The sequence below is a fragment of the Melitaea cinxia genome, chromosome 5 (assembly GCF_905220565.1).
Source record: "Melitaea cinxia chromosome 5, ilMelCinx1.1, whole genome shotgun sequence".
NCBI classification, from domain to species: Eukaryota; Metazoa; Arthropoda; class Insecta; order Lepidoptera; family Nymphalidae; genus Melitaea; species Melitaea cinxia.
In genome coordinates, this window is record NC_059398.1 from 18,261,869 (window position 1) to 18,278,021 (window position 16,153).

Genomic DNA, 16,153 nt, shown 5'->3' on the forward strand with positions numbered 1-16,153 from the left:
CGTCTCCGACTGACCGTTCCATAGCTTAATTAGCTAGAGCGCCGACACGGTCAGTCGGAGACGCGGGTTCGAATCCCGCTGGAGCGGTCAATTTTTGATATGATATTCAAAAATGTTTAATTAATCATTAAAATTATATTTAATTATGAAACAACATCAACATGATTGACGGTTGGTACTTTTTACCCGACTGCCAAGGAAGGGTTATGTTTTTCGCGCGTATCTTGTATGTAATATTCTTTACTACCTCATATTTCCAGAACCACTGAACGGATTTACATAATTTAACTTATTTAGTGTGAATTATACGCACTAAATCAGTATTGCTAGTAGCCTATAATTTCATAATATAGTTTGCTATGTGCCAATTGTAATATACAAAAAAATATGATTATTTTATATTATTTTTCCCATCTAATTTCTAAATAATTTTTATAATGTAACATTATAGATGTGTAAGGACAACTGTAAATATATTTATATAGGAATAAGTAATAAGTTGCAAAAAGTATATTTTTTATATACAATCTGTATATTACTCACTTTTTAAACTTTTAACTTTGGTAACATATTTGACATATAGAGTAACACATTAATCTTTATGTAATTTCTAAAAGTATTGCATTTAGAATTTACAAAAAAAAAAAGAAAAAGAAAAAAAAACTAATCGAAATTCATTTATCAAACATTCCAAAGGGGTCAATGCGAGTTTTAGTTAATATTTTATTTATATATTAAGATTTCTTTAAAATTGAGGTGCCATATATGTTCTCGTAATTATACTGATTATTGTGATAATATTTTTGAATACGGAACAAAAAATGTATTGAACTATAGTTGATAGGACGCGTTCTAACAGTTTAGTGATGCGAGTTTCTGTTGTCTGGCAAATGCCTCTCTTCACAGAGACATACCGACAAGTATTCTAATTCTATTATTCTAATTTTATATTTTATTGTATATTTTTATACTTTTATAAGGAAAATAAAAAGTTATTCCCATTCATCTCATACTTTTATTTCTATATTTAAATTACATTAAATACAAAAATATTATTTTTTTTTTGTATTAACAGATTTTGTAACAGTACTTTTTTTGAGCTTTGTAATTAAAACATTTTATATCAGCTTATCCTCGCTGATGTGAAACACTTATTTCGTAAAATATATAATTATCGATCAGACATAGAGGCTACAAATACACTCAGTTTGCTCAGGTTGAGCCATTGCCGGACACATCTTCTCTCACCAAACTCGGGACAACTACTGCACTGATCAGATGATATGTATGCTTTGCCGCAGTCCATTTCTTTTTTGAAGAAATAAATGAACTGATTCAACTTCTCCAACCATCTCTGCATCGGATTTATTAAGGAGCTTTGATACAACCAATTCATCACTGACGTTTTTGACCACCAGGGCTCGAAAGATTTCAAATCGTACATGACAATACCGTCGTACCAGGTCTGCTTCGGAGCATTTTCTTCCTGATATCTGACCCACTCGTCGCAGCCCCTGAGATCGAAAGTCAGCGTCGATTCTTCTGGGAGAGTATAGGTTTGGAGGTCGACCGTAGCGTTAGAGAGCGGCGGCGTAATATCTGAAGGCGAATAAGTCGTCGGGTGGGAGGCTCCGAGGGTCCCGGTGGTGTTCCGTAAGGCTGTCGACTGCAGGGTGGGGAGACAGGTTTGCGAGGCGACCAGCGCGGAGGCGACGAGCGCCAGCAGGCCGGCCACGTAGCCGAGCGCGACGCCCAGGCAGGCGGCCGTGGCGCCGCGCGTGGCGTCCGCCAGCGCCGCCGCGTCGCAGGCCGCCGCCAGGTCGCCGTACGTGAAGAACCCGCGCAGGCGCGCCTGCCGTAGCGCCACCTGCCGCTCCAGCCACGTCAGCCCCTTCGAGAACGACTGCTCGCTCACAAACACGTTCCATTCCTGAAATAAATGTTTATCACCTGGTTGAAGGGACGTCATTCGGGGAGAACTATAGTCACAAAATAGATATACTGACGATAGCTTTTAGGAATTCCACTTCGAGTTTCTTGAGCTCGTCGAGCTCGAGGCCGCCGGACGCCGCCCACTCGGAGCATATCACTTCGTCGTCTTCTCCGTCATCTTGCAGGAACTTGTTGCTCACCATCTGCGAGTGCATCATTAATCGAGTGTCATAGGCAGTGGCGTATTTTAAGATTCAGCGTTCCGGGACATTTTGTAAAATAATAATCGATTGATAAAATTATCGATAGATTTTTTAAAATGTTTTGAGTGACCTATTTTTTGAAGTAAAACTTCTTTACGCACGCTTAACTTTGGGAGTAAGCTGGTGAATATGTGACGAGAGCGTTACGAAAAGTGTGATCGGGCGAGGCGAACGGAAGTTGAAAGGGAAATATAAGTTAGTGAAGATAGATAGAGAGAGAGAGACGTTTCGTATATTACTGTAGGAGTTAGAGATGTTTTACTTCAGTTGTATGGTCTAAAGCACACTAGTTTTTTACGTATGGTCGGCCCGCGCCGCCCCGGGCGGTCCCTATGGAAAAAATCTCATAAAACTCATAAAACATGGACCATGGTATGAGAGACTGAGATCTATGAGAAATCGGTCTGCATTTGTCAATATTTTTATGAAGTTTATGACATTTTTTTCTATAGGGGTGGCTCACGGTCGTAGGGTAGGGCGCGGTCACTCACCAGCGAGACGAGGAAGAGGTCGGCGGGCGCGACGGCGGCCAGGTAGTCGGGGTTGCAGCGCTGCAGGCGCTCGAGGTAGAGGATGGCCAGCACCAGCGCGCACGGCGACACGCAGGCGGCGCGCGCCAGCTCGGTCGTAGGGTAGGGCGCGGTCACTCACCAGCGAGACGAGGAAGAGGTCGGCGGGCGCGACGGCGGCCAGGTAGTCGGGGTTGCAGCGCTGCAGGCGCTCGAGGTAGAGGATGGCCAGCACCAGCGCGCACGGCGACACGCAGGCGGCGCGCGCCAGCTCGGTCGTAGGGTAGGGCGCGGTCACTCACCAGCGAGACGAGGAAGAGGTCGGCGGGCGCGACGGCGGCCAGGTAGTCGGGGTTGCAGCGCTGCAGGCGCTCGAGGTAGAGGATGGCCAGCACCAGCGCGCACGGCGACACGCAGGCGGCGCGCGCCAGCTCGGTCGTAGGGTAGGGCGCGGTCACTCACCAGCGAGACAAGGAAGAGGTCGGCGGGCGCGACGGCGGCCAGGTAGTCGGGGTTGCAGCGCTGCAGGCGCTCGAGGTAGAGGATGGCCAGCACCAGCGCGCACGGCGACACGCAGGCGGCGCGCGCCAGCTCGGTCGTAGGGTAGGGCGCGGTCACTCACCAGCGAGACGAGGAAGAGGTCGGCGGGCGCGACGGCGGCCAGGTAGTCGGGGTTGCAGCGCTGCAGGCGCTCGAGGTAGAGGATGGCCAGCACCAGCGCGCACGGCGACACGCAGGCGGCGCGCGCCAGCTCGGTCGTAGGGTAGGGCGCGGTCACTCACCAGCGAGACAAGGAAGAGGTCGGCGGGCGCGACGGCGGCCAGGTAGTCGGGGTTGCAGCGCTGCAGGCGCTCGAGGTAGAGGATGGCCAGCACCAGCGCGCACGGCGACACGCAGGCGGCGCGCGCCAGCTCGGTCGTAGGGTAGGGCGCGGTCACTCACCAGCGAGACGAGGAAGAGGTCGGCGGGCGCGACGGCGGCCAGGTAGTCGGGGTTGCAGCGCTGCAGGCGCTCGAGGTAGAGGATGGCCAGCACCAGCGCGCACGGCGACACGCAGGCGGCGCGCGCCAGCTCGGTCGTAGGGTAGGGCGCGGTCACTCACCAGCGAGACGAGGAAGAGGTCGGCGGGCGCGACGGCGGCCAGGTAGTCGGGGTTGCAGCGCTGCAGGCGCTCGAGGTAGAGGATGGCCAGCACCAGCGCGCACGGCGACACGCAGGCGGCGCGCGCCAGCTCGGTCGTAGGGTAGGGCGCGGTCACTCACCAGCGAGACGAGGAAGAGGTCGGCGGGCGCGACGGCGGCCAGGTAGTCGGGGTTGCAGCGCTGCAGGCGCTCGAGGTAGAGGATGGCCAGCACCAGCGCGCACGGCGACACGCAGGCGGCGCGCGCCAGCTCGGTCGTAGGGTAGGGCGCGGTCACTCACCAGCGAGACGAGGAAGAGGTCGGCGGGCGCGACGGCGGCCAGGTAGTCGGGGTTGCAGCGCTGCAGGCGCTCGAGGTAGAGGATGGCCAGCACCAGCGCGCACGGCGACACGCAGGCGGCGCGCGCCAGCTCGGTCGTAGGGTAGGGCGCGGTCACTCACCAGCGAGACGAGGAAGAGGTCGGCGGGCGCGACGGCGGCCAGGTAGTCGGGGTTGCAGCGCTGCAGGCGCTCGAGGTAGAGGATGGCCAGCACCAGCGCGCACGGCGACACGCAGGCGGCGCGCGCCAGCTCGGTCGTAGGGTAGGGCGCGGTCACTCACCAGCGAGACGAGGAAGAGGTCGGCGGGCGCGACGGCGGCCAGGTAGTCGGGGTTGCAGCGCTGCAGGCGCTCGAGGTAGAGGATGGCCAGCACCAGCGCGCACGGCGACACGCAGGCGGCGCGCGCCAGCTCGGTCGTAGGGTAGGGCGCGGTCACTCACCAGCGAGACGAGGAAGAGGTCGGCGGGCGCGACGGCGGCCAGGTAGTCGGGGTTGCAGCGCTGCAGGCGCTCGAGGTAGAGGATGGCCAGCACCAGCGCGCACGGCGACACGCAGGCGGCGCGCGCCAGCTCGGTCGTAGGGTAGGGCGCGGTCACTCACCAGCGAGACGAGGAAGAGGTCGGCGGGCGCGACGGCGGCCAGGTAGTCGGGGTTGCAGCGCTGCAGGCGCTCGAGGTAGAGGATGGCCAGCACCAGCGCGCACGGCGACACGCAGGCGGCGCGCGCCAGCTCGGCCGTAGGGTAGGGCGCGGTCACTCACCAGCGAGACGAGGAAGAGGTCGGCGGGCGCGACGGCGGCCAGGTAGTCGGGGTTGCAGCGCTGCAGGCGCTCGAGGTAGAGGATGGCCAGCACCAGCGCGCACGGCGACACGCAGGCGGCGCGCGCCAGCTCGGTCGTAGGGTAGGGCGCGGTCACTCACCAGCGAGACGAGGAAGAGGTCGGCGGGCGCGACGGCGGCCAGGTAGTCGGGGTTGCAGCGCTGCAGGCGCTCGAGGTAGAGGATGGCCAGCACCAGCGCGCACGGCGACACGCAGGCGGCGCGCGCCAGCTCGGTCGTAGGGTAGGGCGCGGTCACTCACCAGCGAGACGAGGAAGAGGTCGGCGGGCGCGACGGCGGCCAGGTAGTCGGGGTTGCAGCGCTGCAGGCGCTCGAGGTAGAGGATGGCCAGCACCAGCGCGCACGGCGACACGCAGGCGGCGCGCGCCAGCTCGGCGGCCGCGGGCGCGCGCAGGCGCCGCAGCGAGCGCCCGCACTGCGCCTGCGACCACAGCTCGCACGATATCTCTGCGCAAAGTGAACGCATTTCAATTAACTAGTGGCTGTGCAGTGGTTGTTACTCGACCATAATTCATTTCAGTTATAACTTTGAACATGAAGCTGGTAGGGAAGATATGCTTATTAAAAACGGTTAAAACTGACTAGAAATACGGGAGAAACATTCATTCATTTTTGTTGACATGACATTCATCATTTCCAACATGTGTTATGTGAGTGTATTTATATATTTTATATTTATTTTTATTTTCACTAGATCTTTCTGTAATTTGTCTACATCACAATTAATTTTCTTTCACTTATGCATAAAAATATTTAATAGTGACATACCAGTAACTGGAAGGCTCAAACAGGGTAAAGTAGGCAGTTGTCCATAGTAGAGGGTTTTCGATATCCTTTTCAAAAATTCTTTATGGTCTCCCATACTCTGCAAATATTTTTATGCGTAAAACAATAATATAAGTTATAGTTTCACTATGACCCAATTAATGTCTAAAAAATTAAATATTTATTATTATTTTGTTTTATATTTTATGAAAGAAATGAACATCCTACAAATTAAACAGTTTTACTAGTGTAGTTGTGTGAATAGTCACCTAAAACACTGATGTTTGCGGGTTCGATTCCCGCTCGGGATGGAAAAATATCCATCCGGTCATCTGTACAAATATTAATTTCTGGTTTACATGCCTGTCTTTGTAGATCCCCCCTATGCGCCGGAGAACATGTTAAGCAGTCTCTCCCGATTGTTATCACAAATACCTAATAGTGATCGATACTTATAGTAGGGAACATATCTGCCAATCCTTAGTGGAACAACGTGGTGGACTGCTCCAATCCTTCTCCTACACGGAGAAAGAGACCTATGCCCAACAGTGGGATGTTACAGGCTGAATGCATAAACAGTTTTACAATAATATATTGAAACATGTGTTTAACTTATTATCTGGAGCTGTGTTAAACTCTTTTTACCTTTATTTTGGGTCTTGATCCTTCTTTTCTCCTTTTGTATGTGTTAGACATTATGATTTATGCTATTACACTTTCTTAGTAACCAAACACATTTGTTAGTTACGGCAAGATTAAACAGTACCTAACGTCAAACAATACCTGTGTCAGAGAGTAATTCTTTAATGGTTTTAAGTTGTGCCCATAGACTTTAAGCCAATGTCTCAAGTATATGAAGCAAATTGAATGATCCAGTTAGGATTAAACTCTAGGCTAAAGTAATCTTTTAAAATCTTAACCTGCAACAACATGAACATTAAGGTTAGCCTTATGACTACAAATACCTAATAATATAATTTGTTAGAATAAAATTGTAGGATATTAGCAAATGATCAAGTATGGCTGTATAAACTAGTAACATTTTATTATGACCTACATTTTAAACAGACAATAAATTTCTAATCTTATTTTGTGTATTTACAAAACTAGCTGACTGTTAAAGACCATATATTGGTTGGTTGGTGGTTAAACGAGCTTTTTCTTGAATTTTATTGAAGAAGAGAAGAATCAGAAACATCATCTTGGACACCGTCCGAGTTCAGCGTGTGAGAACAACAATGTAACACTAGTTTAAAATTTAACAAAAATAAAAATATAAAAGAACCCTTACGAAAGATATGTATTAAAAGTAAACACTTATAAAGTAAAGTAGTAACACGAAATTACTTCACACGTGTGAATAAAATTAGTTACGGAATACAATCCCTATAGCCACAAATCTTCACGAATCGGATCTTCTTAGATTTTGACATTGATGACATTGACATTTGAGTCAAAGAGTAATTTGAGTCACACCAAAAGTGCGTTTCAAGCCATAGAGCAACACGTTTCAAGCACCTTAAATGGTATCTGGCTGTATATTGTTGCGCCGTTTTCCAGTGCTCCCACATTACCTGTAATAACCTACCTCAAAGTAAGGGTGATTTTTAACATTTTAAGTATATTTTAGTTAGATTTTTATAGATCGTAGAAAAATATATAATTCAGCCATATAAGCCAGCACAATAACTTTTTTTACGGTAATCGGTATTATGTTTTTCATTAGTTTCACCATAGCTACTATCTACAGTAAATAATAAATATATGTGAAGTATTTTTTTACTTCTAATGTGTAAATTAATAATTATAACAATTCAATTATAATTTTTATGGTGATGCTGTATCTCAATTCTGTCATTGACTCTTTGGTCATTGACGAAAGGAAGCAGAAGTTATACTAAAGTTGTCAGTTTGGTTGTCAGTTGTCATCTTTGGTTGTCATTTTTTAAAGTAAAAAAATTTACGATGTCGGTGTAGTTGATTACAAAAAGACTACATATTATTATTGATATTAAGTGTTCATATCAAGTTTATACAGTACTCTTATTTTAAAATGACACAATAATGCTTTTAACGTAATACCGTTGATTCAAGGCTATAATATTTAATCAATTATTTGGGGTGTGTTAGCCTCTGTCATTGATATTGATTTGTTTTATTATGTGAACGAATGTTAAATAAAATGTAAATAATTATCTTTTTTAATACACACAAAGAACTGATAATGATCAAGGACGGCCTATTATTATAATGAATTCATCATGAAAACTAAAAGCTTTCTATTATTCTCGACATCGGTGATCGCTATAAGTTTATTTTTATTAGTATTTCACTCGCAGCCGCCGCAATCGTTTCAAAACATCGTAACTCAAACACATCAGCACATCAAAGATTTTCAGGTAATTCCGTTTTTATTTAATCTCTAGAACTAAATCTGTACGAAATCATATTACAAAATTTTTGACTGCAGAGAGCTTATAAAATAAATGTCGTGTTTTTTGTTATAGTACTTGCGATAAATAATAAATTCATTTCTGCGTAAAACATTTAAAATTTTGCTATTATTTCCATAGTATAAATTAACTAATAATCAAATCAACTGTTATGTAAGAAGATTTAGTTTTGATCGTCAATTGTTTGTAAAACTACATTGTAGAAACTGTTATACAATTAATATTAATTTAAAGGCATTAATATCACAACAAACCAGGTTTCTCTGACCCAGGAGCAACTTCGGGATGAAGAAGAGCAGCACCTGGTGCAGGAGGAGAAATACATGCGCCTGGTGGGGCTGGAGGGGCACACTGAGCTCTGGCACAACACTACAGTACCAGTAATTGTAACTCATGCCCGGAACGACGACCATGGCCTTGTCGTATCCTTTATACGGGACTGTGCAAGACTTCCGTACACAGTTCTGGTTTATAACTTAGGTTTAAAACCTTACTCTTTAGCTGTGGTAAGTACAAATATATAAAAAATATCTTGAATTTAAATTGAAAATCTGAAAAAATATATTTAAAAAAAAATTGTTTTTAATTGACTTCAAAACAGGGAGGATGTTACTAAATTTGACCGTAGATATATATATTTTAATATATGTTCCGGAATAACTGTCATTTATAAACCGATTTTAATAATTCTTTTTTTGTTGGAGAGGAGATATCCTAAGTGTGGTACCATGATAAGGAAACCAGGATCTGATGATGGGATGCCAGGGAAATCAAGGGAAACCCTCGAAAATTCGCATAACTTTTTACTGGGTGTACCGATTTTGACAATTTTTAATTTAATCGAAAGCCGATGTTTATCATGTGTTCACATTTAAATTTCATCGAGATCTGATTACAACTTTTGGAGTAATCTTTGATAATGCGTATTTACTTGACTATTTTTTCGTCTACCTACGTTGTATTACTTGTTGATGTAATTGAAGTCGGTAGTTTTCATTTACCCGCAAACACAATTATTTTTTATTATGATAGTGTATCTAATAATATATTTCTTTTGGTTAACACATTAAACACTCCTTGATTTTTTATTTTTTCTGTTTGGGCCATGGGGGACATCATGTAGTTGACACACAATTGCTCTGTTGGTGCCGCGGGGGATACCACATGACTGTGAGCCAGTGTCAACTTAAAAAATATTACTTAGAAAAATATGTCATACAGTGTAAGGAAAAATAAGTAAGGCCTTTAAGAATGGGTATGGTGGTGCAATAAAAACATCATAAAATATTTTGAAATAAGGACTTTCAAGCTGGCCCCATGGACTAAACAAGTGAGACCCAACTGGTGTCTCCCATGGTGTTCAACATGTTGAACACAATAATGCTTTTTATTTTGTACAACATTATATAATGTTCTATCGGTAGGTATGGTGATAACGTGATAAAATTGTAGGTCTCCAACTACTGCAACTCTACAAAGTGCGTAATCATCGACTTTGACCTGCGACAGTTCCCGTCACACGTCAGTGACGAGAGCATCACTGCGTTCCGCCCGCTTATCATCCAGGTATTGTTGCGTTATTCTTTTTTTTTCATACGTTCAGCAAACAAGTTTACGGCTTAACTGATGGTAAGCGATTACAACAGGAACACAACAATGCTTGAAAGCAGTATTATTTAGCTGTGATGTTCTGTAAGGTCGAGGTACTACCGCAGTCAAGCTGCTCCATATTTTGAGCAGGAAATTTCCTGCTGTGCCCTACCTTAGTCAAACTATTTGTTATCATATCGAGAAAGAGAAGAGGAGAGTGTTTTATGATGAGATGGGTAAAAAATATTCTTGATTGACTTTGTATAACTTTATTAATTTTGGACAAAAGACACCACTCGACACTATATATAATACCATTGGAAAGGATATGTCCTTACAATAGACAATAATTACTCATATTCATGTTATAACAGATTATATAATTAAATATACAACAGAGAGAAGGAGGTTTTCTTACAGTTATGTAAACGCATAGGATATGAACCACAGTAACCCAACCTATCTTAGTTTGAATATCCCCGTGAGTGAGTAACTTTTATGTTTTCTATATGAGTGCTCCTAGTACTCATGAATGACACTAATTGTCCTAAATGTGCATGTAAAAAATAATTTTTAACCGACTTCCAAAAAAGGAGGAGGTTCTCAATTCGACTGTATTTTTTTTTTTTTTTTTTTTTTTTTTTATGTATGTTACATCAGAACTTCTGACCGGGTAGACCGATTTCGACAAATTTTGTTTTAAGCGAAAGGTGGTATGTGCCAATTGGTCCCATTTAAATTTATTTGAGATCTAACAACTACTTTTCGAGTTATATCTAATAATGCGTTTTTACTCGACGCTTTTTTCGTCGACCTACGTTGTATTATACCGCATAACTTTCTACTGGATGTACCGATTTTGATAATTCTTTTTTTGTTGGAAAGAGGATATAGTTAGTTTAGTACCAGGGACCAGGAAAAGGTAGGAAACCAGGATCTGATGATGGGATCCCAGAGAAATCGAGGGAAACTCTCGAAAATCCGTAATTCCTTTTTACTGGGTGTAGAGATTTTGATAATTTTTAATTTAATCGAAAGCTGATGTTTATCATGTGGTTACATATAAATTTTATCGAGATCTGATTACTACTTTTTGAGTAATCTTTGATGACGCGTAGTTGCTTGACTATTTTTTCGTCGATCTACGTTGTATTACTTGTCGATGTAATTGAAGTCGGTTTTTTTTTCGTTTGCGAGCAAACACAATTATGTCAAACCTAAATTGCCAAAAATGTGATTAAAACAGGTACTTATAAAAATATTTTTTATCAGAATGTTCTAACTGTGGTTTTTTAGTGTGTCACCATGGTACTTCACATTTACTTATCAGCTGATTGTATTGGTGGAAATAGATAAGATTAAGCAATATTAAATGGGTGGCCTGTTATCATAACGCTGACGTGTCTCGAGTGAACTATATGAGGAAAAACGTTGTAATTTGTATATTTTCTTTCAAATCGGATTTAAATGTTAGACATTCTTTATTTCGTTGGAATGTAACTGAGAAATATATTTCGAAAACAATATGAATTAAATAATGAAAATTGTACAGAAATAAGAATTTATGTACCTTTTTTGGCGCGGGGGCGCCAGAGGGTTGTGTAAGACTCCTACTGACTGAAAAACCACCACGTGTGAGCAGTCGTCTGCCTGGATGGGGCGAGATGGGGTCGCGCTAGCATTCGCCACCTCGCCCGGTAGGCCCGGACAAAGACTCCGGGCCCCGGCACAATGGTGGGGTGGCCTCGCTCACAACAAGGCCACCCCTCAGACGTGGGCTCGTGTCGTCCGGCCGGCCGAAGTCACCCGACTGTCAGCCGGCGACCCCACTAAGAATTTATGTACCTAGTCCCATAAGTTCTGTTACAAATGAAACTGCATTTTTTTTTAAATTAAGTAGGTAATGTAATATTATTAAAATTTATACCTACATATTTATTTACATCTCAGCAAAAAATAAAAAAATATTCTATTCGAAATGGCCACCTTTAGCTTTTATACAGGCCTTTAATCTGTTTGGCCACGAATCTATGGATTTACGCACTGTTTCCAAGGGAAATTTCGACACTGCTTGCTTCAAAGATTTTTAAGAGACTCAATGTCGCCGTGTCGTTTAGAGCAGGCCATGACCTCTAAAACTGACCATAATTTGAAGTCTAAAGGGTTGAGGTCTGGGCTAGATGAGGGCCAGTCTTCAACTCTTATAAAGTCCGGAACGTTGGTTTCAAGCCAGGCTTGGGTAGTTCGTGCCTTGTGACCAGGTGCAGAGTCCTGCTGGAAAGTCCACGGTATATTTTTAAAAAGTGTATTGCTAAGAGGTTTCACAACATGATCCAAGACTGTATCTTGATACACTTTGGCTGAAGTTTTCACTCCTTTTTCACAAAAATGTGGTTTTGTGACTCCTTGATACGACACGCCCCACCAAACCATCACTGATGCAGGATGATGACCACGTTGTACCTTTCCGACAACTTGAGCAGCTTCTTTAGAACTGTAAGCGTGACTGACTTTATCTTAATTTTCTGGTCTTCGACAGACGAAGTGTTGCTATATCTGTTGATAGTACGATATACGAACATACGGCTGATACCAAGCTTTTGAAGTGTCTGGAATATGATCGACGGCTCCATACCCACTTTGTGCAAGGCGATCACTGCAATCCTATTTTCTTTAAAACCCCATTCCATATTGTAATTTGATAATGAATACGAAAAAATATGTGAAATGGCGCAAAATCGAAATAAGTTTTTAAAATAATATACGTGTTCCAATTTCAAAATAGGTCAAAAGTTGAATAAAATTTTTTTTATGTAACAATATTTATGGCCAGGCTAGTTATATATTTATAATATTGTATTTTAAATATATGAAACAGTCTATTATTTATATTATTTGAATTTTGTAAAATACACACACAAACTACCTATATATAATCTGTACGTCTGGTACTTCGCCCTTCCAGCACGCTCTAAGCCGCACGGGCGGCGTGATCTTCGCGTCGCCCCGCTGGCGCTGGGCGGGCAGCGCGGGCGCGTTGGGCGCGCTGTGGGCGCGGGCGGGCGGCGCGGACTCGCTGGGCGCGCTGGCCTGGCCGCGCCGCGCCGCCGTCACGTCCCTCACGCACCCGCGCATGTTCCACTACCTGCGCGCCAGCGCCGACGACTTCCTCTTCGTGCAGATGCTGGACGCCGGCCGCCTGCTGCTGGCGCCGCGCCCGCCTCTGGCCGACGTCATGCGCCAGTGGATCCAGTGCGCGCTCACGCTCGACTGCATCATGCCCATCGGTAATTAGCTTGGGACTACGAGTTGACAGTGTGGTATAGGACGTTGATCCAACTCATACCATCACTGATTAGATAATACAGACCTCATGTCGCGCATCCCGCTGTTACTTTTTAAAGAGGCCAACTTTCAAAATTAAAATCGGTATCTAAAATAATAATTTATTCAAATATACTTTAAAAGTATCTTCAAATCGTCATTTTATAAATTTAAATTATAGTTAACAGTGAAGCTACTACTGATTTGCAATACAGAGATAAGTCGGCAAGAAACTTTTAGAAAAAAAAAAAACTATTTTAATATTCAAAACCCCATTGATATTGCATTTCGATCTCGAAGGGGCTCAAATGATCTCAGTGGACGTGTCCACGCGACCTTGAACAAATCGTCGGTTGACAAGGGTGGGCTGGTCCACAGGCGCGCAGTCGGGCGGGTGCCGCTTCGACAAGAAGCCCCAGTACCGCTACTCCGGCTGCCACGGGCAGGACGCGGCCGCGCTCAGCATCGTGCTGGGCACGCGCGCCGGCTTCGAGGAGGCGCGCTACGCCGTCGCCGACGAGCGCCTGTGGCGCCGCGCCGACGAGCGCAACGCCACGCAGGCGCCCCCCGAGCGCGGCTGAGCGCGCCGGCTTCGAGGAGGCGCGCTACGCCGTCGCCGACGAGCGCCTGTGGCGCCGCGCCGACGAGCGCAACGCCACGCAGGCGCCCCCCGAGCGCGGCTGAGCGCGCCGGCTTCGAGGAGGCGCGCTACGCCGTCGCCGACGAGCGCCTGTGGCGCCGCGCCGACGAGCGCAACGCCACGCAGGCGCCCCCCGAGCGCGGCTGAGCGCGCCGGCTTCGAGGAGGCGCGCTACGCCGTCGCCGACGAGCGCCTGTGGCGCCGCGCCGACGAGCGCAACGCCACGCAGGCGCCCCCCGAGCGCGGCTGAGCGCGCCGGCTTCGAGGAGGCGCGCTACGCCGTCGCCGACGAGCGCCTGTGGCGCCGCGCCGACGAGCGCAACGCCACGCAGGCGCCCCCCGAGCGCGGCTGAGCGCGCCGGCTTCGAGGAGGCGCGCTACGCCGTCGCCGACGAGCGCCTGTGGCGCCGCGCCGACGAGCGCAACGCCACGCAGGCGCCCCCCGAGCGCGGCTGAGCGCGCCGGCTTCGAGGAGGCGCGCTACGCCGTCGCCGACGAGCGCCTGTGGCGCCGCGCCGACGAGCGCAACGCCACGCAGGCGCCCCCCGAGCGCGGCTGAGCGCGCCGGCTTCGAGGAGGCGCGCTACGCCGTCGCCGACGAGCGCCTGTGGCGCCGCGCCGACGAGCGCAACGCCACGCAGGCGCCCCCCGAGCGCGGCTGAGCGCGCCGGCTTCGAGGAGGCGCGCTACGCCGTCGCCGACGAGCGCCTGTGGCGCCGCGCCGACGAGCGCAACGCCACGCAGGCGCCCCCCGAGCGCGGCTGAGCGCGCGCCCCCGCGTGCCGGCGACCATCGGGACGGACCGAACGGCCTAGTTAATGTCTTCTGCTAGTGGAACCGCTGCCCGTCTACCCGATGGCGAAAGAACAAGACAGTGCTATTTCAGACGAGTACACTATACCTACTGGCGGACCTGTGACTGGACAGAAGGAACGGACCGAGCAGCGTAGTGTGTTCGAGCGCAACAGCTAGATTTAAATCCAAAGACTGTCGAGTGACACGGTGACAGTGGAACAGTAGTCGTCTGTAGTTCTGTCGTCGATTTAACTCTGGTCTGTCTCAGATTTGCAAATTATTCTGGTTTCACTAGAGCCTAAACGTAATTCGACAAGAATTTAATTCCAGAATTCTGTTTTTTGCAATAGGTATTCAGCAATGTATAACTGTTTTAAATTATTAATTTGAAACTATAAACTACTTCAGCAATTTACCAAAGGTCCAAAATTCTCATCATATCATCCTGTTTCCGTCCACAGCTGGACATCTCTCAACTGTATTACTCATTTAACTTTATATCTGATAATACCTGTCCATAATTTTTAACAACCTTCTTCAAATAAATCTTAAGACATTGCATTCACGCTCCTTTCGACGCGATCGTTTCCACCATTGCTTGACAGTTTTTTTTTTTGTGGAATAGTTCTCGGGTAAACATTTTTCTTCAGAGTTCTGTCTCTTTTGTATGGTAATATTTAAAACGTAACTGGAATTTTACAAGTCATGTACAAAACTCATAGCATAATTAACGATTCAGTAGGTGGCAGCACTGCAGCCTACACAAAACTTACATTTAGAAATTTTGTATTAACTGCAGTTTTAATTAAGCGTATGTTGACTGTTTGTTTCACGTTAAACTTGTGATAAAATGTAATCTGACGGTCTACGCTCTTACGTCTCAGTGATCAGAACAAGTGATTATTTTTAATTGTGAATTATTATTGATATATGTATATTTGGGGACGCCGTGGCTGACACTTTTTGGTTGAACCACGGGACGGCTCTGGGTTGTGATTTAACTAACCTGTGAAGTTGTTTTCATTGTTAGTTTTTGTTTGTTAACTCAGAGTGCTGTCACGTGATATGCCGGAACGATGTTTAATTTTGTACTCTATATATAATCGCCCGTATGTAAATTGTAAATATATAGCTCGTCTAGTTAATTTATTTGTACGATAATGAACAATAGGTTTATGTGTACAATGTGTACCATGTACAATGTGATGTAGTTATATGACACGAATGCGTACGACTGTGAAAAATGTACATGCAATATTCGTACGCAACAATATGTAATAATCGAGAATTGCATTAGGTTTATAATAATCTTAGTTGTTTATCGAAATACCTGCTCAGGATTAAACTCACCGATCTCGCGAAGCGAAGCGATTTTGATGCTGTTTTTAAGATATGCGTGTGTGCTTGTCCTTATCTTAAATATTTGTGGCATAAAGTTTTTAAGGTATTGTTATTTTGACAGTGTATAAATAGTAAATCTTAGCGAACAAGTCCTAAATTAGTAACTAAAGTAAAAGCTGAATCCATACTTATGAATTTTAGTCGAGATAGTTAAATAGTTTGTGATTATAAACGTTAATA

General features: G+C 45.9%; 2 protein-coding genes across 2 annotated transcripts; one reads left to right on the top strand and one right to left on the bottom strand.

Moving 5' to 3' along the window:
- Nucleotides 1–1,001: 1,001 nt before the first annotated feature.
- LOC123654112 (protein CNPPD1) lies at nucleotides 1,002–7,201 on the bottom strand. Its single transcript, XM_045590072.1, has 6 exons — nucleotides 7,062–7,201; nucleotides 6,416–6,690; nucleotides 5,774–5,870; nucleotides 5,247–5,452; nucleotides 2,007–2,135; nucleotides 1,002–1,930 (listed from the first exon to the last, which is right to left on the bottom strand). Exons 2-6 carry the CDS (start codon nucleotides 6,464–6,466, stop codon nucleotides 1,172–1,174), a joined length of 1,242 nt encoding a protein of 413 aa, XP_045446028.1. The 5' UTR covers nucleotides 6,467–6,690; nucleotides 7,062–7,201; the 3' UTR covers nucleotides 1,002–1,171.
- A 713-nt stretch (nucleotides 7,202–7,914) lies between these two features.
- Nucleotides 7,915–14,542, top strand: LOC123653916. The gene is made up of 9 exons (XM_045589892.1): nucleotides 7,915–8,169; nucleotides 8,481–8,729; nucleotides 9,676–9,789; nucleotides 12,779–13,100; nucleotides 13,516–13,708; nucleotides 13,801–13,914; nucleotides 14,007–14,120; nucleotides 14,213–14,326; nucleotides 14,419–14,542. Exons 1-9 carry the CDS (start codon nucleotides 8,032–8,034, stop codon nucleotides 14,540–14,542), a joined length of 1,482 nt encoding a protein of 493 aa, XP_045445848.1. The 5' UTR covers nucleotides 7,915–8,031.
- The last annotated feature ends 1,611 nt before the right edge of the window (nucleotides 14,543–16,153 follow it).